General features: G+C 43.4%; 2 protein-coding genes across 6 annotated transcripts; one reads left to right on the top strand and one right to left on the bottom strand.

Annotated features, from left to right (window-relative positions):
• Nucleotides 1–530: 530 nt before the first annotated feature.
• cdc26 (cell division cycle 26 homolog) lies at nt 531–2613 on the bottom strand. Of its 2 annotated transcripts, none has more exons than XM_086299798.1 (3): nt 2229–2613; nt 905–1003; nt 531–771 (listed from the first exon to the last, which is right to left on the bottom strand). In XM_086299798.1, exons 2-3 carry the CDS (start codon nt 983–985, stop codon nt 559–561), a joined length of 294 nt encoding a protein of 97 aa, XP_086155924.1. In that variant the 5' UTR covers nt 986–1003; nt 2229–2613; the 3' UTR covers nt 531–558. The 2 variants fall into 2 exon arrangements, with proteins under 2 accessions (XP_086155924.1, XP_086155925.1); XM_086299799.1 differs by lacking the exon at nt 2229–2613 and adding an exon at nt 1916–2205.
• Nucleotides 2120–13852, top strand: prpf4 (pre-mRNA splicing tri-snRNP complex factor PRPF4). Of its 4 annotated transcripts, none has more exons than XM_086299797.1 (16): nt 2120–2390; nt 2510–2611; nt 4736–4922; nt 5124–5310; nt 5479–5566; nt 5647–5726; nt 9844–9937; nt 10062–10156; nt 10273–10331; nt 10797–10920; nt 11007–11096; nt 11310–11432; nt 11831–11938; nt 12096–12214; nt 12297–12403; nt 12481–13852. In XM_086299797.1, the coding sequence occupies exons 3-16, from the start codon at nt 4751–4753 to the stop codon at nt 12565–12567; spliced, it is 1533 nt and encodes a 510-aa protein (XP_086155923.1). In that variant the 5' UTR covers nt 2120–2390; nt 2510–2611; nt 4736–4750; the 3' UTR covers nt 12568–13852. The 4 variants fall into 4 exon arrangements, with proteins under 4 accessions (XP_086155923.1, XP_086155921.1, XP_086155922.1 ...); XM_086299794.1 differs by lacking the exons at nt 2120–2390; nt 2510–2611 and adding exons at nt 3272–3740; nt 3814–3889; XM_086299795.1 differs by lacking the exon at nt 2510–2611 and having other exon boundaries at nt 2122–2390.
• The last annotated feature ends 9842 nt before the right edge of the window (nt 13853–23694 follow it).

Raw genomic sequence — 23694 nt, 5'->3', positions numbered from 1 at the left:
CTGTATTGGTCACGTGGAAATCTTATCAAATGGTGATAAAAATGTCTAAAGGACAAAAAACAGAATGCAGCGCTTCTTAAGAAGATGAGCTAAATGCAGCAGATTCTTCAGTTAATTAGGTGATTTAGTGCACAGAGCGGTAAAATAATAGTTTTAATTCCACTTGATAGTTTTATCAACTGGAATTAACACACAACAGGCAGTCTCTGGACAACCACAGTCATGGATAAAAAGTAGACATTTTAAATATAAAATGGTAAAATAAAATATGAAGAATGCAGACTGAATACAACACAGTTGTGTGTGTGAAGAAAAGCTTGGTATGAATGTGCAACAGCTGTCAGACGCTGTTGTGTCAATAAAGTCCAGCCTGACTGAGGCAGGAAAGCCGAGGAACTCCATCTCTGGCCCACTTACTGGAGACCATCTGACTGACCAGGTCACATGATGCTGGGGGGGGGGTGTTCTGATTCACTCTGAGATTCTTTATGTTTGCTCATTTAAAATAAAATGATACTCCAAACTCCAAAGATTTTTCTGCTCAAACTTTATTCATCATTAAAACTGTAAACTTCCAAATAAGGTCGGCAGGGTCGCCGGTTTAGGGTGGGGCTTGTAGCCAATTCGCTCATTGATAAGCTCTGCCCTTGATGCGGCTGTGGAGGACGATGCTGAGGCAGAGGCTCCACCCCCAATTACATCAACACCAATTACAGATCCCCCACCCACTCCACCTCCCGACTCTGCCTCCTCTCGCTGACGTTTTCTGGCCTAAAGAAAAAGAAAACCTGATAATGTCCTGTTTGAAGTTTACTTCCTTTAAAGTGTCAGATGTTACTGATTGTTATTCATTCTCATTTACTATTACTGATTAATTGATTGATTGGTACAAAAGTGAGTAGACCTCAAGCTCCTTCTTGACGCTCTCGAACTCCTCAGTGTCGTCGATCTTAAGCTCCAGACGAGTCGGTTTCCTCCTCAACATTTTCACTTAGAGTCCAGGCTGAAAGCAGACGATCAATACATGGATTGAGTGATCAGATTTGCTTTTTGACATGCTTACTGAATGGTGAAAATGGTGAAAATGATTCACCTCCAAGTTCAATGTTCTATAAACCTGCTGAATATGATTTACTGCACACATTTCCTGGACATTTTCAAAATAAAACATCTCAGGTTCTATTGAAGTCAGTGTAGCCAATCAGAACCCTTCCTATTTCCAGATGCTTTCGTGACCAAAAAAATTCCAACGTGTGGGACTAATAAAGGGTTATCTTAGCTTATCCTTACGGGCTTTGAGGTTGATGGTGGCACAAAAAGAAACAAGCTGTTGTGTTTTTACTGTGAATATCATGAGGCTGTAACATCTGGCTGTAATTTAAAAATAAAACTACAACTCCTGTTGTCATGATGATGCCTACATCGAGCAGGATGACTTCAAAAGTTTTCAGAGGAAGGAAAAAAGTCAAGTGATGAAGGTTAAACTTAGAGTCCCAGAGAGCAGCCATTTGGCTTTTCAACCTTTCAACAACACCGACTCAATAGATCATTAGCTCAGACACAGGAGCTTTAATTAATTCTGAAATCTGATCAATAACAGCAATCAGCTTCAGTTATCGTTTCCATCAGATCAATAATTAGGATCGACCAGATCTAAAAAATGTTTCCTGATATTTGTGATCAGAATCATTGATCACACTGTTTGATCTCTGTGTTTGATCCTGATGGTGAACGTATTGATATCAAGCCACAGCAGGAGTCCAGGTAACTTATCACCACAGCAACACTGACTCCCGAAGTCTCCTGATTACTGACGTCAGGGTAACCGAGAGATTCCCGGGGTAAGGGCCTCAGGGCGGAGCTCAGGGCGTCCAACTGCTTCTAAAGCAATAGAAACTAAATAAACTACACCTACCGCTCAGACAGGAACCAGCAGCATGATTAGCTCGCTTGCTTTTCTAAAGGATGCTCTGGAGGTTATACAGACACATTTAATGGTCTCATCTGACTGGCTGCTGAAATATCTATAACAGTCTCACCTCTGACCCCTAACCTTGCCGCTCCTTAAGTCGCCACTCATGCGCACTGCGCACGCAGATGGGGTTCACAGAAGCTAAGCTAAGCTAAACTAAGCTAAGCTGCGCTAAAGTAAAGTCGCAGTGACGTTACAGTGACCGGTAACGGACAGTCCTTGCGGATACCCTCAGTGTGAACAGGTGTGCAGGTACCTGATAGAGGAGTTGTAATGCTCTTTCCCGCAGTTTCTCTCTCTGTTTATTTTCTGCAGCTGCTGCGTCCACCGGAAGTGTGCAACCTCTGACCCGGTGGCACTTCAGGGAAGAACTTCCGGGTCACGGTGCTCCGCGTCGGTGTGTCCTTCGTCTCCTCCGGTAAGTTTCTCTCATTGAACGGTTTAACGGCATTCTGAGCCGCTGTGTTCAACTGCACAGGTGAGAGAGACGTCAAAGCGTAAATCAGCCATACTCTGCTCTACCCCCTCATCCGTTAGCGCGTGCTCCGGCACGTTACAGACACTCAGCCCTTGAAGAGGCTCTGGGTTCGCGCTGTCCACTGACTCCGGTGAGCGCGAAGCTTTACCTGAAACACACAGGTGAGAAACGGTGAGGAGTTAGCGATTACTGATCGGTGCAGAGCTGCAGGAGGACGCTTAGAGGTCTGAACTACGAAGTTCTGTTTTCGTTATCATTGACCCTAACACGGGGACGGAGTCAAAGGTCACCTAGAGCGGCGCCTGTAAATATGTCCGCGGTCTTCAAACTAATCACCAATTTGAATTCAGCACAGCATGTTCTCAGCCTGATTCTGCGAAGGCCGTTGTTGTGCCAAAGCCTGTGAAAAACCAGGGTGGAGTTTTAAAGCAGAACAAAGACTCAGATGTACTGATGGAGGTCAAAAGTCTGCTGGATTTACTGAAGACGCCTTAAACGTTGAAACGAGGCGCAACGGTGGTACACAGTGTATTACAACTGGATGAATATTCACAAGCTTAAACTTACTGAACAGCTCATAGAGTTCTTAATGTTTAGAGAGTTTATGTAAATTTGTTCTTAATGCAGTAACAACTCAACAGGAAGTAGTTTTCCAGCAGTGTGATGTTCAGAGTTCAGCTGTGAGTTTAACAGCTTCTGTTAAAAACTATGAATATATATATATATATATATACCTTGTGGATGAAATGGAAAAGTTATGATGAAAATTTTCATGCTCTGCTCCACTTTGGTTATTATATCATTGTTTTCATGGTCAGATAAGTCTGTCGCTATGAATTATGGGACTCCTCCATTTTCATAAAGAATGCTCCAGTGTCTCGTCTGTTCAGCAACGGAAGCGTTGAAGCTCCTTTCCTTAGTGTTTGGAACAGGTCTGAGTGTGGCCACCACGCAGATCCTTGTGGGTCAGGTCTCTCAGTGAGGAACCTTAAAAATGGACTCTTAACATAACTTACTCCAGAAACATTAATGCAGTGTTTTTCTCTCAGTTGCAGACGCGTTGCTGTTTAAGAAGACTAAATTAAATCTAAAAACTGACTCGACCTGAGGTCATCAGGTACAGCACAGGTGTTTTAAGCCCCTTTTCCATTAGTACTCACCACAGTTTCCAGGGTTTTCCATCAGGTCATAGTACCTGGTACCAGGTACTTTTTTTAATATCTGCCGGGCTGGGGTTCCAAGCAGGTACTTAAATGTGACATCGTCAGACTGCATGCCGCTGATTGGCTGGTCAGTGGCGTCACTCAATGAGTCATGAGAGCGTCTTGTTCACGAAAATCTAAAATGTCATTTTTGAAAACAGGCAACGAAAGGAAATGACTACAAAGAATAATGTCCTGTTCCCTGAGTCTAACGAAAAGCCACAGACCGAGCAGCAGGTATATCGTCGCCTCCACGTCCACCTTTGTTGTAGCATTCATGTTGGATATTAATTACTTCACAGGAAACTGAGCAGCGTTGCTATAACAACGATCACACAGATCAGGTGGTACTTGATTGTTATGGAAAACCAGTCGTACTAATGGAAAAGGGGCTTTGTGCTCAGATATTGATGCTTAAACAGGAATAAAACTGAGTATTTACTACTGACGACCAGGGAAACGCACCCTGCAACTCTCCCTGCAGAGCTCTGAGGGATCATCCAGGAATGGTGATTGGTCAGTAGGCGTGATTTCATACCTGTTGATCTCTAACCTGGGGTAAATCCCATCAGTTACCACAGTGATTTACACGAGGAGGAAGTCTCTGACCATAATAGTACAGAAACCCAGCATAACCTGAAGTTACCTGGATGAGAGGAAATCCATGCCTCAGGTGCAGCACCTGTCTGTGACCCACACCTGTAGGCCAGTGAGGTGGAGCTCTGCGGTGAGATTAACATGTCAGCAGGTGCATTAAGGTCATTTCATCATTGTAACAGATGCTGATCATTGTGAGCATGTCATTCTGTCTGACCGACAGCAGCGAGTGAAGCTGAGCAGGAAGTTGCAGCAGCTCAAACAGGAAGTTAAAAATAAAGGTGTTCCAAGTATAGTATGAATCTGCTACTGTGTCTGATTGACATTGCTGATTGATCACTTATTACTGATCAGGGTGATTGTTTGCGTTTCAGCCACTCTGCTGCTGCTCAATGGATCAATAAGGTTTTTCTTCTGAGCAGTTTTTCTTTTTGTCATTAAAAATGTCACCTTTATCTTCCTCATGTGTTTTTGTTGTTTCTCCAGAAAAAAGAAGTCAATATGTCCGATGAGGAGGATGTGGCTCCGGCCGTGAAGAAGAGCAGAGTTTTCTATGGAAGCCTGGAGGAGAAAGAGCGGGAGCGTCTGAGCGCCAATGTGGCGAGCAGCTCAGCAACAGGAAGTGATGCAGTCAGGGCGGGAATTGAGGCGGGAAACATCAACATCTCATCAGGTTAGCAGTTTGTTCAGTTTCTCTGATAAAATGTCTCTTAAAAATTATTAGAAATTAGAAGAACCTCCACCCTCTGCTGATCACAGTGCCGACAGTCAAGGCTCTGATCAATCATGTGATCAATAATATCTGCTCAATCAGATCTGTGATTAATTGATAGCAGGAATTTGGTTGACTCTGTTTTTCCTTGATGCCCTGCAGGGGAGACTCTGGAGATTGAGGAGCGGGTCAGTGAGCGGCAGCAGGAAGCGCTTGCTGAGTTTGAGCGACGGCGACGAGCCCGACAGATCACTGTGTCCACTGATGATGCTGAGGTGAAAGCCGGCCTCCGTGCACTGGGGGAGCCAATCACGTTATTTGGAGAGGGACCAGCTGACCGCCGCGAAAGGTGGAGCAAAATAACTTCTGTAATCTTCTGTAGAACACTCTCAGCAGTCATCTTAGGAATATTTTGGGCCAATAATTTAATTAAAAAACCTGTCAAACTTGGTCAGTGTGACAGGGAGGAAGCAGACAGGAAGTAAAAGTGTGTGTGTGTGTGTGTGTGTGTCTTCAGGCTGCGCAGTGTGCTGTCCGTGGTCGGTCCGGACGCTCTGAAGAAATCCAGGAAGGACGAAGAGCGAGCGAAGAGGTCGCAGGATGAGGTCAGCTGACCTGGAGTGTGGGTGGGGCTTCAGAACACCTGGCTGCATGATCTAAACATTTTCTCTCTGACCAATCACAGTGCCAGCAGACATGGTACCACGAAGGCTCCGCTTCCCTAAAGGATGCTCGGCTCTGGTTGGCCAGATATTCTCTTCCCCGGTGAGTCATTATCAAAGCGTGAGAGGAGGAGGAGCAAAGACAACCACTGAGTGCACCGCTTCTACCAGACTCCTCTCTCAGTAACTAGGCAGGGCACCACACTGAGTCCTTATATCACAGAAGGACAAAAGAGCTAAAAATCCCTCCGTCTCAAACCCGCCTGGTGAAGACGTAAACATCAACCTTAACCTTCACCACTGAATGCTGTGTTTTATGTTTCATGAACAGCCATATCACCATGACAACCAATAGGGATGGGTACCGGTGTGTTCTGACATAAACGGTAGTAACCAGACCGAAAAGCAGCGCACATTTCGGTGCTTTATTTCGGTGCTTTTTTTTTCCTGAGCTGTGATACACTTCTAGCCAATCATTTTACGTTTCCGAGGATAGTAGGCGGGCCCAGGTACGTACGTTCTTTTAGAGCAGAGCTACAGATTAAAAATGCCCAAGGCGAAGCGGTCAAAAGTCTGGCTGTACTTCACAGCAAAAGATGCAAACTCAGCAGCAACAAGTGCTTTAAGCTGATACTGTGATACTGTCAAAGGAGGTAACACCTCGAATCCGACGAAACACCTGGAGACGCATAGCGTTTTTTTTAAAAGCCGAAAAATGCGCCGTATTTGATAGCTTGCTGCGAGACCTCACACCGAGCACATCTACTGCGGTGGCCTGTTATCGGACCCGGAGTTAGCAACATCCCCCAAAAACACGAAGAGGAGAGTCCGTGCCCCTAGCCCTGCCAGTGTAGCAGAAATGATGAGGATGATGCAGCAGCAGCTGTTCTTCTCTGCGTGAGTAGCTTAATGTTGTTCGTGTGTAATTTACGTTGAGTAGGCTAACCACGTTATTACATTAATGCATGTAAGGTGAACTAGCAAACACCATCATAGCTACATGCGGCTGTCCTCTTGTTTGATGGCAGATGCTCCCTTCACCCTGGCTAAAAAGGCTAAAATGACCAAAGAAAAAGTGGAAAACAGTTAAACATGAGAGGTTTTTGGACAAAGTTTGTGTTTTTTCCATTGATTAAGCACTGCTTCCAGCCAAGAGTGATGCCATAAATCCCCTATAGCTGCAGAAAAGGCTAACATTGTTATCTTTTTACAAAAAAACAGCTGAACATGAGAGGTTTTTGGACCAATTTTGTGTTCTCCATTCTTTAAGCACCGGTTTGAGCACCGTTTAAGCACCGGCACCGTTTCAAAAGTACCGATTTGGCACCGGTATCGGATAAAACCTAAACGATACCCATCCCTAACAACCAATAACCAATCGGTAATATTATATTTAGTCTTTCCACATGCACGGGTAAAAGAATAAATCTAAGCAGCAGAGTAACCGAGCTTGGGTTTCCCCTGTAAATCTGAAGTAAAACTGTCAAATAATTGCTGAATACGCTCGGAGTCAGAGAAATTTCCTGTCAGGATGTTGTGTGCAGGTCGATTCAGTTCGTTCCATCCATTTTCTTCTGCTTATCCGGGATCCAGTCACGGGACAGGGGACCGAAGCCCCGACCTTCTCCGCAGCCACTATCGTATCTGGGGGAACATCGAGGTGTTTCCAGACCAGCTGAGAGATGTAATCTGTCCAGCTTGTCCTGGCTCTGCCCTCAAAGGGGCAGTTTACTTTATATAGCGCCAAATCACAATAGGCACTTTTTAGTTTTTACTGGACAGTAAAGACGCTACAAACTTTTTAATAGCTACTGTGACCACATCAGTGACAACTGGCTCTGTCACATGACATGCAGATGACCAGTTTTCCAGCGACATTCAGTGGAATCATTGCTGATATCTCCTCCATCGTAGCCTGATCATACTCGATAATGTGATTTTGGCTGTTTTCACCTTCTTCAGTCTCAGCTCACTGCAGGTTTCCCCAACCTTATAAACAGTAACTTTGCACAATGACAGAAACTACAACCACTGACAAACAATGTGAGGTCAGTTTCTTGATCATAAAAATGCAAATTGTCATGATCAGTGATCATTCATCAATGGCCATGAGTACCATTCACAGAGAGTTACAGAATGGCTGCAATCACAGCATTGTAAGAAGCTGAAAGATGTACCCTTAGGCCCCCTCCTCGATTTAGAGATGGATTTCCCTTTTCACATAAATGGCCTCCTCGACTCCCCACCCAAACCAGTCCAGGATGTGTACATCCTTATCATTGAAGAGTGTCCACTGGTCTGTAGGTGTGAATAGACTGGGGAGTCCTGGCCTGATGAGTTAGGTCTCCTGTGTTGTGCCATCTGCTTTGCCCGAGGTTGTTTGGTTTTCCCCAAGTATAAATCCTTGCAATCCTCCCGGCACTTAACAAGCGTACACTATATTACTCTGTTTGTGTCGGGGGACTCGATCCTTGGGGTGGACCAATTTTTGGCGCAGCGTGTTTTGGGGTTTAAAAGCCAGAGAGATGCAGTCTTTTGAGAAAATGCATCTCAACTGTTCTGATACTCCTGACAAGTATGGGATCACTAAGGGTTTTTACTTAGACAGCAGTTGTTGTTTTCCTCTTCTTGATCAGCTGGAGCTTTCTTTAGGCGCTTTCCCAGCTTTGACAAATGTCCAGCTGGGTTAACCACATTTACTCAGGGCCTTCTTGACATGATGTTCTTCTCGTCCCTGGCCGCTGTATCTGTGGTGATGGTGTTCGCTCTGTGTTGTCCTGATGACACCCAGTTTGTGCTCCAGTGGATGATGAGAGTCAAACCTTAAATACAGATCCTTATGCGTTGGTTTACAGTACACATCAGCTCTTAAATGTCCCTCATTACTGATGGAAAACTCGCAGTCTAAGAAGGCTAACCTGCCACTTTTTATATCCTCCCTGGTGAATTTGATGTATTAGTCCACAGAGTACCTGAACCAATGACTTGGTGGTGTTCCAGGATAGGATAACAGAGGCCTCTTTTCCACTTCTTCCATGTACAAGTTGTCCACAATGGGTGAAACTGGGGAAACCATGGTACACCCATGTTTCTGCCTGTAATACTGACCCTTGTATGTGAAATAGGTGGAATTAAGACACATCCAGTTCTGGATGTGGTGTTCAGAGCTGCTTACCAACAGGTTGAGGATCAAAGCCAGAAACTTTGAGATGTTATAGGTGACCGAGTTGATCATACAGACAATTGATCTTAAAGGTACACTCTGTTTATGTATCTTAGGTAAACCATACAGACTTGGTGTAGATTCCCCTGGGTATAGCCTGTGGTATGAGGTCCGGTCAATAGCATTGTCTTGGTCTAACAGCTTCAGACAATCTCTCACCCTCCTATTTTTGTTACTGAGTAGTGACAAAATGTTCTCATCATAGTCTTTATGGTTTAGCAAAACTGTGGACCTACCCTTGTCTGCTGGAAGGATGATAATGTTGTTGTCATTACTAAGTGATGTGACTGCCTTCCTGTCCTCCATGCTGATATGGGATGGAAACGTTCGTCCGCAGTTGCAATGTTGTAGTTTTGAATGGCTGTTTCTGTGGCTGTGATCAGTTCCACTTGTGGGATTTCGTCTTGGTGTCACAGCAAAGTTCAGCCCTTTTGCTGAAACTGACCTCACAGCCCGCTGTTCATTCAGTGGGCTAGTTTCAGTCATTGTGCAAATGTACTGCTTATATGGTTGGGGAAACCTGCACTCAGCTGAACTGAAGAAATCATTGGATGAGTGACTAAACGTTTCTCCCACTGCAAACACTACGTCCAGATGAACAGAATAATTTTTGGGGGATTTACTTACCTGGATAATTGAGCATGATTCAAGACAACTTCCTATTTACTAACTCATCCTCGGAGGTGGGCACACGGCTCTGGCTGTCAGACATAGCTGGGCACCCCTAGTTTTAAACACAGTGTTGCTATGGCAATAATATCCCTGTTGCGGGAATTCATACCGTATTATTGTGGACGATAACAGAGTCTTCACTTGTACAGAAACGCGTTTGACTCCTTAGACTTTCCATACATACAATCGCACACTGCGATCTTAAAGTATTTGAGACTTGGTAAATGAGCCGCCAGGATCTGTCAAGAAGAAATGATAAAAATATCATGTCAGTTGGTTGATTCTCATTGGCTATAGCTCCTTATCTCTGTGATTGGTCCATCAGAGCAATGAGGCGCCTGGAGGCTGCACGCACTCAGAAGGAAGTTACCGAGGCAACCAAAACAATCCGACAACAAGAGCTGCACAAGAGCCTGAGGGTGAGTCAATTTTATTAACTGCAGATAGCAGCACACCAAAAACAACACTCTGAGTGTCACAGCGAATGTCCTCGTTCTCAGTGAGCATGAGCAGCACTAACCACCCCCTCTTCCGCTTCTTCAGAATCTGAACAACTTCTGCAGTCAGATTGGGGACGATCGACCAATTAGCTTCTGCCACTTCAGCCCCGACTCCAAAATGCTGGCTACGGCCTCCTGGTAACAAGCACCGCCCACTACTAGCATAAAATGCAAACAGTTAGCATTAGCATGAGTAAATGTTAGCTTATTTAACTGCTGTATTGAAACTAATGCTAACGTGCTAACACCTCCAGGAGCGGTCTGTGTAAGCTGTGGTCCGTCCCTGACTGCAACCTGATTCGGACACTCAGAGGTGGGCAGTGCTTAATGTTTGTTTTTGTTGTTGGTTACATTGGAATTGCTTGTTGATTAGTTGTTAGTGAGATAAATTAGAGGTTTCAGATTTATTGCCACAGAAATGTCAAACATTATATGATGATTACAAGGGGGCTTGTAATTGATCGATAAAATAGTTGTGTGTATCTTGTGTAGTGTAGTCGATTGTTTTGTTTTGCATGTCAAAACAATGAGACGATTGTGTTGATTGTGTTAATACAGTATGTCAAATGAAAAAATAACTGTTAAACATGTGAGGTTGTGCTGAAAAGAATGATACCAAACAAGAGAAGGTAAACAGTTTTTAAATGTGAAATCAAAAAGTAGTCAAAAATGCTGGACCCCAGAGGGTTTAAATGATAACTGATCAATACTTTGATCACTTGTGAATCATTTGTCTGAGGCTCCGCCCTTTTCTGTCCTGCTCTTTGATTGGCTGAAGGTCACAACACCAATGTGGGTGCCTTCGTCTTCCGCCCCCAGGCCGGAGTTTCTCTTAACCAATCAGATGTCAGCTTGGCCTCGTGTGCTGCTGATGGCACAGTGAAGCTGTGGAACCTGGAAAGGTGAGGGCAAGGGGCAGGTAACTGGGGGTGGGGTCTGATTCATATCCTATCAGTAATTAATGGCTTTGTGTCTCTGGTTGCTGTAGTGATGAGCCAGTGGCAGACATTGAAGGCCACAGCGAGCGAGTTTCTCGGGTGTCGTGGCATCCGTCAGGACGGTTCCTGGGTACAACCTGGTAAAGTAGAAATTACTCTGAATATTCATTCTTACTGTAATGAGTCAAAATACCTGTGTAACGTGTAGAGACAGAGCATGCTCAAACACTAAGCACCACCTACTTTCTCTCCTTAAAAAAATTTTCCATTTTACTTCGAAAGTTTTACTCTGAGTTTAACACAGAAATATTTTTTTCTGTGTGTGACATACTTCCTGTCCGTGTGGAGTGCAGCTACGATTACTCGTGGCGTCTCTGGGATCTGGAGGTTCAGGAGGAAATCCTCCATCAGGAAGGTCACAGCAAAGGTGTCCACGACCTGACCTTTCACCCTGACGGTTCTCTGGCTGCTACAGGGTAAACAAACGCTACAACATCCTCTAGCACATAGGTGTCAAACTCTGGCCCGCGGGCCAACTTTGGCCCGCAGCCTACTTACATTTGGCCCACGAAGCCATACCAAATTACTATCAGAGCTGGCCTACTGGTGTTATACAGCTAATATATATATTGTTTAGCTTTGCTTGTTCCATATTCAGTTTTTCAGCAAAACGTGTTTGAGTCCATAAGAAAAGATTCATTCTTATATCTGGAGCAATAAATATATTTCAATAAATATTAACGTTAGCCCGCGACTTAGTTCCAGTTTTGAATTTTGGCCCACTGTGTATTTGAGTTTGACACCCCTGCTCTAGCACGTCTCAGCACGTCTCTGTAACTAACAAATCAGCTCTCTCTGTCTGTGGTCCAATCAGTGGCCTGGATGCGTTTGGCAGGGTGTGGGACCTCCGGACGGGACGCTGCGTGGTGTTCCTTGAGGGTCACCTGAAGGAGATCTACAGCCTGCACTTTTCCCCCAACGGGTCAGCCAATCACAAAGCATCACACAAAACACACAGCCGAATCAATAATCGGGATTCTGCAGGAAGTGAAGAGATTGTTTTTGTTGTAAACATGTTAAAATGATAAATTTCACGGTTTGATCAGAATTAACAGCTTCAATAATGTTTCTCCACTCAGGTATCACCTGGCAACAGGAAGTGGAGACAACACCTGTAAGGTCTGGGAGCTGAGAAACAGGAAGTGCCTTTACACAGTCCCCGCCCACCAGAACCTGCTGTCTGCCGTCCGCTTTCAACGTAAAAAACGTTATTGTTCAACAAAACTAAATATTACTGACCTTGCTTCCTGTTAATGTGACCGTACTTCCTGTGTTTGCAGCTACAGACGGGCACTTCCTGTTGACGGGTGCATACGACAACACAGCGAAGGTCTGGAGTCATCCGGGTTGGATGCCACTGAAGACACTTGCTGGGCATGAGGGGAAGGTATGAGCGCTATGCTCTGATTGGTCCATTCGGGCGCTCCTAATTGCTGGCGATCTCTGACCTGTTTGTGTTTTCAGGTGATGGGCGTCGACGTGTCACCTGATGGGAAACTCATCGCCACCTGTTCCTACGATCGGACCTTCAAACTGTGGCTGTCTGAGTGATGTCATTAGTGACATCATGAGTTATGTCATCCAGACACTGTTTTTGTTTTTCAGTAAAATATTTTGTTTTCACTTTTTGGAATAAAAAGAAAAAAATTAATTTTCAAAAGTTTGAAGCTGATTCGTTTTCATGAGCCTCGAAATCCAACTTGAAATCCAAATTTTAAAAAAGATAAACTTGTTTTGCAAATTCTAGCTAACAACAAAATTACACAAAACTATTGACATTAAAATGCCGGCACTGCCTCAGGCATTCACAAAACCATCAGGGGTCACACGAAGATGCCACAGATTATTTGTGCTGTGCCAGAAAAATAGTTTCTGTTACCTACAAAGACATTTAAACAAGACAGTTTACATTTCAGTGTGGGCGTGGCTTCAGGTTCAGGTGGCGCAGTGAGACAGTGATTAAGGAAGCAGACAGGTGAGGCGATTGGCACACCTGTGTTACGTTTGCTAATTAAACCTTTTTATGCCGTCAGTGCGTGGCTGTGGATGCAGATACACAGCCACGGGGAGCTGCTGTTGGTGGTTACTGTGAGGAAACTGGCCTACTGTAGACAATGTGATTATTCTTCATTCACTGTATGAACAGTTTTGTGAAGCCACAGTAATGCCTTTATGTGTCGTGTGCACCACAGGTAGTGCAGATAGCTGCTACATTAATGGACAGAAGTAAGGCACCAGATAAACGCTTTGTGGAAGTCACACCATTAGCAGGCCTTTCCCAATAGGTGTCTGAGGACCCACCTGAGACCCCAGTGTATACCACGAGTCATACGTTACATCACATGGTGCGTTCACATTCAAAAGCACAGATTTTCCACATACACACAAATTGCAGCATGATCAAATACACACTAAGCTATAATATCTAAAGAAGGACCATCTCAAGTGCAAGCTGTATATACACAAAAATACATCATCATACACATGTTATAATGCCCCGTGATTGTTTCACACATACACTCTTTATGTAGTATGAGCAAATGCACAATATCTACTTCATGGGCCAGTAGACCTCCTACTCAAGGAGGAAGATAATGCACATGATTATCATATATTTTAAGGTCGTGATTATTGAAACTTTAAAAATTATTTAAGGTATCCTTACTTTGGCCCACTTGGAGAGGAGGGGGAGACTCCCACCCTGTAACAATAGACAGGGAGATCTTAGTCTGCAGGCCAGCGGGAATCACACAGCCTATCTTAAATCGTTAGTTGTATTTTTTTCTTATTTGTATTTTTTCCAAAATAAATTATGTTACTCAAAAAAAATTAAAAACACTTTCCAAAAAACAGGAAAGGAAAAAAATCCAATATTATCATCAACAAAAGAAGGCGTGCCAGCAAAAACAAAAAAACAAAGCAACGTTTCGACCTTCAAAGAGTCTTCAGGTACACAAAAAGCTGGTAGCTGGATTGCTAACAGTAGCTGGAGTAAGGCAGAGACGTGCACTTAGAAGGATGCCCTTGGATAGGTTTACGGATTAGGTGAAGGAATTTAAAGAGTAAAAACCCAGTGCTTGGGCATTATGTTATCATTCATCTGATTTATTTTGTGGCTTATCTGGCTTTAGCTTAGCTTAGCTTCTTCATTAGCTGTTGTAAGATAAGATAAGTTAACCTTTATTAGTCCCACACGTGGGAAATTTGTTTTGTCACAGCAGGAAGTGGACAGTGCAAAAGTTATGAAGCAAAAATTAGAATACAATAAGAATACAGTACACAACTGTACAGAATGGAATAAAATTAAATAAAATACTATATACAGTGGATGTGTGTGTTTGTTCAGTTAAAGTCTTTGTTGTGGAGTCTGACAGCAGTGGGGAGGAAAGACCTGCGAAATCTCTCCGTCCCACACCGTGGGTGCCGCAGTCTGCCACTAAAGGAGCTGCTCAGTGCTGTCACAGTCTGCTGCATGGGGTGGGAGATGTTGTCCAACAGTGATGACAGCTTAGCCACCAGCTGTCACTCACCACCTCCACTGGGTCCAGAGAGCATCCTAGAACAGAGCTGGCCCTTCTGATCAGCTTGTTCAGTCTCTTCCTGTCCCCAGCAGAGATGCTGCCACCCCAGCAGACCACACCATAGAAGATGGCTGTGGCCACCACAGAGTCATAGAAGGTCTTCAGGAGTGGGCCCTCCACTCCAAACGACCTGAGTCCCTGCAGCAGCTACAGCCTGCTCTGCCCTTTCCTGTAGAGGGCTTCTGAATTTTGAGTCCAGTCCAGTTTGTTGTTCAGGTGAACACCAAGGTACCTGTTGCTGTCCACAGCCTCAATGTCCATACCTCGGATGTTCAGTGGTTGCAGTGGAGGATGTTTGTGCCTGCGGAAGTCTACCACCAGCTCCTTGGTTTTACTAGTGTTGATCTGGAGGTAGTTCAGCTGGCAAGCTGTATTTAAGGTTTGACTCTCATCATCCACTGGAGCACAAACTGGGTGTCATCAGGACAACACAGAGCGAACACCATCCTCACAGACACAGCGACCAGGGAAGAGAAGAACATCACATCAAGAAGGCCCTGAGTAAATGTGGTTATCCTAGCTGGATTTGTAAAAGCTGGGAAGGCGCCTAAAGAAAGCTCCAGCTGATCCAGGAGAGAAGGACAACTGCTGCCTAAACAAAAACCCTTAGTGATCCCTTATGTGTCAGGAGTATCGGAGCAGTTGAGATACATTTTTTCTAAACACCGCTTCTCTGTGGTTTTCAAACCCCAAAACACTCAGCGCCAAAAATCGGTCCAGCCCAAGAATCAGGTTGTGGGACCCGTTCCTTGGGCAGAGTAATATAGTGTAGTTTTGTTAAGTACCAGGAGGATTGTCATGAGTTATACTTGGGGGAAACCAAACAACCTGTGTCGATGCGGATGGTACAACACAGAAAAGCTAACTCATTAGGTCATGACTTTGCATTCCATTTACACCAACAGGCCAGTGGAAACTCTTTCAATGTTGAGGATGCACACATCCTGGACATGGGATATGAAAAGGGAGAGATCATCTCTGAATCAAGGAGGGGGCCTAAGGGTACATCTTTCACCATCTTACAATGCTGTGATTGCAGCCATTCCCCAACTCTCTGTGAATGGTACTCATGGCCATTGATCAGTGGTTTTGATCAGTGGTTTGCAGGTTTGCATATTAATGATCAAGAAACCTGCAGTCAGTTGAGACTGAATAATTCCCTCAGAGGATGAAACATTTTTCCCACTGAAAATGCTGCGTGCAGATGAAGAGAATCAACTTTTTGGCACAGTGAGAGAGGTATTATCCACAAATGGTGAAAACATGTAACCATGGTGAACCTGACTGATGAGACAAAAGATGAACATGTTGAGTTGTGTGTCCCATTACATTTGCCGTAAAAGTGACACCACATGCACAAATTTACAAAATTTCCTGCATAATTCTTTCTTGCTTTGTTGAAATTGTTAAACTATTCACTCTATAATGGTGTTTTTTTGGCTTTAAAATATATATCACTTTGAGTTAGATTTTACATACATGCAAGGCTTTAGATTTTTTTTTTTTAAAGAAAGGACACCGCAGGGAAAAGGGTAACACCACCTGGGTCTGGGTGCAATTCCCCCCTCCAGGGGCAAGGGTACCTAGACCCGGTTTGTAGAGTACGCTTGGGGAGTGTGATTGTGTGTACAGCGTCTCTTTATGTCTGTCTCCACGTTGGTTGAGTGTGGAGTGAGTGCATATGAGAGCATGAGGGTGGGAATGGATGTTTGTGTCTGTGTGTGCCTGTATGTCTGTGTCTATATGTCAGGTTGGGTATCAGACGCCACCTCTCTGGGGACACCTCAGGCCCTCCAAGGTTTGGAGGCCTATCTCCACCCACCACCACTTCCCCTGCCGGTGGCGGACTCCCTCAGGTGTCGGTGTGTTGGTGGTTCTTTGTGTCTGGGGGTGGGCGTCCGGGTACACACCGGCTCACTCCTTGGCGGCCGCTTGTCGGGGCCTGGGGCCTGGGGCTCGCTCGGGCCCCTTTGGAGGTGGGGTGCCCCCGGCCTCTCGGCCTAGGGCTCGGTCACTCAGGCGCAGCTGGGGGCCGGCGGAGCTCACGGGCGCGTCACTGCAACTCCCCCTGACTTCTGCTCCGCGGCTGCTGGGCGAGCCCTCATCTGGGACTCTCCTCAGCTCTTACTGGGACAGTGGCGCGGCTGCCCCTCTGTTGGTCTTCCTTGGTCTCTTGTGTTCTGGGGGCCTCTGGATGTCTGGAGTTTTGATCTCCTCCATACCCGCTTCACACCCTGGAGGACGGGGCTGTGGCCCCCCCACACTCCCTAGCAGATCATTACATGGAGAAACCTTTGGAATGCAAGCATGCTGATCCACACAGGTATGCACACATGGGTATTCACAGACGCGGACTAAAGCTTTCTTGGCTGCTGCCTCAAAGCACACTGTGCGCTATCTTGCGTGCTGCACAATATCGTTTATTATTTAGTAAATATTGATATCTATGACTAACTAGTTTATTGTGATGGTGCTTTGTTTTCTCTATTATTATGTTGCTCTTTGTTGTTTGCTGTCTCCTCTGTTTGTTTTTTTTGTTTGTTTTTTTTTTTCTCCATACAGGTGACCCAGGAGTTCTTTTTTTTTTCCTCTCTCTTCCCCCCCCTTCTCACCGTCTCTTCTCCCCTTTGGTTTTCTTTCTTTCTCTCCCCCTCTTTCTCTCATTCATTCCCCCTGTCCTATTTATTAAAAAAAAAAAAAAAAAAAAAAAAAAAAAAAGACAAAGGATGAACTGAAGCTCTGCCATCACGTAATGTCGCATACTGCTGTTTCTGATGTCATTTAGAAAAAAAAATAAAAAAATAAAAATAAAAATAAAGAAAGGACAATGTCACATTTGAAGAACAAAAAAATCAGTCTTCAAAGTTTGATCATTGCGCTATCTTTCATGTAATGGTCATCACATTGAAACAAGTCATTATACTTGTTTTGGATATTTGATCACAGAGCTAATTGAATTTGAGCTCTACAAAACCCAGCAGATTACTAGCATCACTCTGTCACCTCCTGCTATTAATAATATGTGCAAATTACACTTAATCACTAGTCATTTAGGTCATCTTCAAATGGAGCTGTGTGCCTACCATATAAACACATTACATTCTGGAAAGGCAATTATGTATTATTTGTGAAAAGAAGGTACAATGATTACTGCTCGAGCCTTTCTCTTTTTGCTTCTTAGACTTTTTGCTGTCTAATACACTGTGTTCTTACTATAAACCAGAATGTTTTCCAAGACATTTTCTTAGAAGACAAATTCTAGTCTTCTGAGTTACTAACTTAGTTTATAGACACTTAGCAAACATTTAAATGTCCTGGTGAAACATCAGTCTGGGAAATATTTTTTTAATTAATCTATAAGAAGTGTTCTAGATGTTCTTCTATATCTCTGTAGTGTTTCCTAGTGTATTTAAATTATGATTCTTAAGAGGTATTACACCTTTAATCCTGCCTTCCCTGCTAATTAGTCACAAGCAGCACGAGTCATTACTAGTTATTTTGCTCTGTAAAACAACCTACAAAATGCATTTTGTGGATTATAAGCCCTTTTTAGACATGGGAAAATATTGTCTTTGCTAATTCTAAAGTGATAACATTATATCAGTCAGACATAGGGTACTTTTGGATTAATGTGAAACATTATTTAGTAAATACAAAATTTGACAGCTTGTCAACTGATGCCTTTATGATTCTGAACACTGATAAACACATTTTTTAATCTGTACATTTTAAAGTGACTTAGTGTGTTTATTCACATGTCCTGAATAAACCGCTGCTGTGAAGAAAGCTGCTTAACATTGTGTCTCCTCGGGACAGAACGGTTGAGGGGGCGAAGTGTTGTGGAAGCAAGCGGATAATAACCACAGAGACAATGAGCAGGGTGTTGGGAGACTGTGTGGTGCTTGAGTGTTAGGGAGTGCACTTCCCAATCCACATCCTCTAAATCTGCTTCCACTGATCTTTTATTTGTCACAAGGCAAATGGTGGTAAAGGACTATTCTGGATTTGCTAAAAACGAGTTGTCAAAGGGGACAAAGTCTGGCACCCAAAATTGTGTGTAGATATCATTGAACAGATTTAAAGTAGTGGATAAGAAATCAAGCGATAGGTTGAGGTCCCTACTCTCCCACACCCATTTTCCCATCCATGCACCTCTAAACTCTCTCTACAGTGACATCTATCAAAAGAGCATTGCACCAATATTTTTTTAAATACATGGAGCTGTCTCCACCATCCAGTGTGGCCTATCTGTAATGTTATAAAAATCTTGTGTGGGTATGAGACATCAGTGTCCTAAATGAGCTTGTAGAGTGCCACTATAATTATTAAAGTTATGTTTCTGCACCTCCACTAAGGAGTATTAGTAGTTTAAATGACATTCATTTGGTACAAAGGAGTCCAAAGTGTGCCAGGAAAATAACTCCCACACCATTACCTGCACCCAGTGTGGTCTTCTCTGCTGTAGCCCATCTGCTTTAAAGCTCAGTGTGTTGTGAGTTTAGAGATACTCTTTCACATATGTTGGTTGTAAGGTGATTGTGACAGGTTGTGGTTGGTGGCTCAGCTGCAGGCAAGTGGTGGGTTCAGAGTATGATGTCAGAGGAGGCTGACCCACACAGCTGTTCTCATTATCTAAACATGCCTCCCCTGTATGCCTAGGATGTCGGGACCTGGCAACAGAGATGTGTACTGCACTGGAGCGAGACAACTAGAACTGCACAAGCATACATGTAACAATGTAAATAAAATGTTCATGTGCCTAAAATGCTGTATGCCTTGGGTCGTTTATACCACAGATATACTACTGTTTTCCTTTCAGATCAAAGCAGTCAGGCTATTCTGCTATGACCTCTGGCATCAACAAGTGATTTTTTTCACCCAGAGAACGGTCACTCATTGGATATTTTCTTTTTCAGATTATTCTCTGTAAATCTTAGAGATGGGCTCCCTTGTGTAGGAAAATCCCAGCAGATCAACTGTTTCTAAAATACTCTGACCACCCCATCCAGCACCAACAAGCCATCCTAGGTTCAAAGTCATTTAAATCCCCTCTTCAACAATATTATACTGGCTTTGAACTGCAGGATATTAGAGTTTAGGGCAAGTGGCCCAATGGCAATTTTTTCCTTGTAGGTTGCTCTGGGGTTTTCCCCTTTGGCCGTTGTCGACTTTGGTCGTTCTTCTACCAAAGAGGATATATAGGGCTTTGGAGCGTGATGTCACGGGGGTGGGCGTGGAAAGGATTTTGGCCCGATCCGCCATTTTGTGGGTCTAAGTAAGGAGCGAAAGCATAGCCATGGTTCGTACTTGGGTGTGCACATCACAGAGGATCTCTCCTGGACGTACAACACCACAGCACTGGCCAAGAAATCACAGCAGCGTCTCTTCTTTCTCCGCAAACTAAGAAGAGCAGGAGCACCAGCCCCCATCATGTACACTTTCTACAGAGGCACCATCGAGAGCATCCTCTCGAGCTGCATCACTGTGTGGTTTGGAGCCTGCAATGCGTCCTGTCATAGAACCCTCCAACGCATAGTGAGAGCTGCAGAGAGGATCATTGGTGTCTCTCTCCCCTCCCTCCAGGACATTTACAGCACCCGTCTCACTAAAAAAGCCCTTTGCATAGCGGCTGATCCCACGCACCCAATGCAAAGCTTCTTCAAGCTGCTGCCGTCAGGGAGGAGACTGCGGAGTCTCCAGGCCAGGACCAGCAGACTGAAGGACAGCTTCATCCATCAGGCTGTCAGGAAGACAAAGCACATACAAACTTCAAATCACCTACGAACCCTGAAGCATGTACAAATTCCAAAACATGTAAAAACACATAAAAACACGTAAAAACTCCAAAACACGTAAAAACACATAAAAACTCAAAACACGTACAAAAGACAACAGAAGTGCTCCAGGATGCTAGGGGCAGTGTTGAGCTTTTGTTACCTAGAGGCAGAGATGGGCAGTAATGCGTTACTGTAATCTGATTACTTTTCTCAAGTAACGAGTAAAGTAAGGGATTACTATTGCAAAAACGGTAATTAGATTACCGTTACTTTCCCGTAGGAACGCTGAGTTACTGCGTTACTAAAACCATGATTTTTTTGCGAGAGTGTCTCATGACAGTGACGTAAGCGAGTGCGACGTTCGTGGCAACAGCTGTGTGCAGATCAACAATGGATCATATATCGAGTGCGGGAGAGAGTATGAGCCTGCAGCGTTTAAAGCGTGGAAGTACTGACCTTTGAGTTTGATTCCATAAAAAGTGACAAAAACATTAGCGTCCGTTGTGCGTGGGAAGGAAACTTCTTTTTACAGCAAAAAAACCCCTAAACTTCCAAACAAGCACCGAGTGCGCTACGACGTAATGGGAAATTCACAGAGAAACTCGCGGATTCTTCCACTGACCGCTGCGGCACACCTGCACCAGGGTAAACCTCCGCCTACCCCACTCCTGCTTTACAGGTGAAAATAGAGCAACAGGACCGCTAGTCTTTGACTTTATTTATTTTCTGCTGTGTTTTACTTGCATCTATTTGAAAGAGTGAGTGTAAACACAAAAAATATTTTATTTTATGCGCTGGAATGTGCAGAAAATAGGTTTAAATGTTAAACTAATTTATTCAAGTCAGAGAATGTTGCATATAATTAAATTTTTGCTTGATGCATAAAGTTAAAAGATTAAAACTAATAAAACAAGTTTTAAAAAGAGACTTTTCCATTTGATTACATTTTGTATGATGGATTATGCAGAAAAAGTAGAATTGGGCTGAAAGATCTATCACTTTATCACCTATTCAGATTGTAAATCGTGTTTTTAAAAAGTAACTAAGTAATTAATTACTTTTGAAAATAAGTAATCAGTAAAGTAATGGGATTACCTTTTTGGGGAAGTAATCAGTAATTAGTTACTGATTACTTTTTTCAAGTAACTTGACCAACACTGCCTAGTGGCTACACAAGCCAGCAATTAGCAACGACCGGATTTGGTGTGTGGTAGTAACAGGTAAATGAACATTTTTTTAAATTATTTGAATATATATTAGTGCCTGTGTATAAATACACAAACAATACACACATGCTTTCAATTGTGTAATTTAAGTGATCTAGGTAGCTCTGTTTTGGAAGTTCAGTTAAAACTAGAAATGTGTTTTGGAGTTTGTACGTGTTTTGTCTCTAGGGGCCACTGCATATATTTATATATAAACATATATAAATAAAACCACTTGTTTTACATTAGTAATTCCTTTTGTGCATAATTTTATATTATTGTTAATAATAAATTAATTAAAGCAACAAAACAACCTGAGGAGCCGGTTCTCTAAAAAGAACCGGAAATCCCATCACTAGTGGCAAAGCTTTCAAAGATCTACCTGTTCAGCATGTTGGATTTCCTGTTCACCACTCACACTCCTGATACAGCTCTGGAAGACGCTCTTCACCAAACCCTCACCTGCCTGCCCACACCTCAGCTCCTCCCGGTCAACGTCTGCTTCCCCCTGCAAGTATCTTCCATTTCTGTTCCCCTCTAAACCTGAAGTAAGATAATGAATACAGTTTATGAAAATGAAATCAGAATCAGAAAACTTTATTTATCTCCGAGGAAGTTATGTGGTCACAGTTGCTCCAAGACAGTAAGAACAATAACTAAATAAACTAAATGAAATAATACAGTATATTAAAAAGTTACAAAATGTAACAAAAATATATACAAATAGCTCAGTTATAAATATCCCAGTATATAAAACAAATTAAATATATATGGTTGAATTTCAGGTGCCCCTCTTATCAAACTGTAAAACTGCATTATTTTCTCTGTAGAAGATATGCAGATATTAAGGGTGTACAAATTCATGGCAATCCATTTCAGCCCAACTGCTTAATGATCCTTAGACTAACGCTCTCGCTCCTTCTCCACAGACTCACTCTACCTCCATTGTTTTCCCCACTCCTGCCTGACACACACACACACACACACACACACACACACACACACACACACACACACACACACACACACACACACACACACACACACACACCATGTCTACATGACTAAATGTATTGGGTCAGTACCATTTGAATGACTGGTGAGATGAGTGTGAGTGTATATGGTGCATTCTTATCATGTGTAACAGAGGCAATATGAATGAAAGAAGAAATTATTCAGCACCTGTCCTGATTTGGCCTTGATCTGGCTGAGCATAAAACTGCTTAGTGACAGATGTTCGTCATCCAACAGAAATAGAATTTCAATCGGAGGTTTCTGCTGTTTCTGTGTGTAACTAAATCTTAAGCTATCTGCTGGATTTCAAGTGTGGTATTGTTGTGTATCCCAGGATGGTCCCAGCCTCTCTAAATGCTGATAACATGTGTAGGTGAGTAACAAAGCTTCCAGCAGAGCCTTACTTTTAGACCAGCAGAGACAAAAGCATTACTGATCTATAGTTTCTGAAGCTTTTCATTCTCTCTCTCTCTCTCTCTCTCTCTCTCTCTCTCTCTCTCTTTCTCTCTCTCTCTCTACATATATGTAGAGAGAGAGAGAGAAAGAGAGATGTCCAAGTGAAACAATATTTTAATGCTTTACTAAATATTAGATGTGGTTTAAGGGAAGTTATTTCATGACACTAATAAGCCTTGAAAACTACTTTGAAACACTTTAATGTGGTAAGGCTCGTTCCCTTTAAGACTCCAAATTACAGGATGAAAACCAGTGTAGAGTGACTTGGTCTGCAGTTCATGTCTTTGTATCATGCTGAGGCTGTCCTATTGTGGCCCTCTCTCCAACTACCTTTTCCTGGACCTGTCAATGGTGCCGTAATAGCTAGTCACATTCTTGTCTTATTTGTCACAGCAAGATCTTTGTTCATTTTCAAAAAACAGAGGTCTGTTCTTTTTTCTTCTGCTACTGCTGCTGGGTCTCCTTTGATGCTGAGGACAGCATAGACAGATATCAAAGCAGATGAAACTGGATCACTGTTGCCCCCCACCCCTGAGCTCTTATCACTTTATAATCGGGAATTAGGGAAGAAATAAAATGTCTTTTCCTCACTTTCCTTTTCCTGGGTTGGTTATAATGGGGTCTGCTACATGCCTATAAAGTACC

Source organism: Aulonocara sp. 'chitande type north' Nkhata Bay, linkage group LG7 (genome assembly GCF_057382095.1).
Source record: "Aulonocara sp. 'chitande type north' Nkhata Bay isolate Kocher_YH1m ecotype deep benthic linkage group LG7, A_spYH_male_GT1.1, whole genome shotgun sequence".
Lineage (NCBI taxonomy): Eukaryota > Metazoa > Chordata > Actinopteri > Cichliformes > Cichlidae > Aulonocara > Aulonocara sp. 'chitande type north' Nkhata Bay.
This window is presented reverse-complemented; position numbering and strand designations above follow the sequence as displayed.

Coding starts and splice junctions, on each gene's coding strand:
- cdc26 (XM_086299798.1), bottom strand. CDS start 985: ATGTTGAGGAGGAAACCGACTCGTCTGGAGCTTAAGATCGACGACACT. Junction 772..904: donor GCGTCAAGAAGGAGCTTGAG/GTCTACTCACTT, acceptor CTTTTTCTTTAG/GCCAGAAAACGTCAGCGAGA.
- prpf4 (XM_086299794.1), top strand. Junction 9,938..10,061: donor AGCTGCACAAGAGCCTGAGG/GTGAGTCAATTT, acceptor CCGCTTCTTCAG/AATCTGAACAACTTCTGCAG. Junction 12,404..12,480: donor TTGCTGGGCATGAGGGGAAG/GTATGAGCGCTA, acceptor TTGTGTTTTCAG/GTGATGGGCGTCGACGTGTC.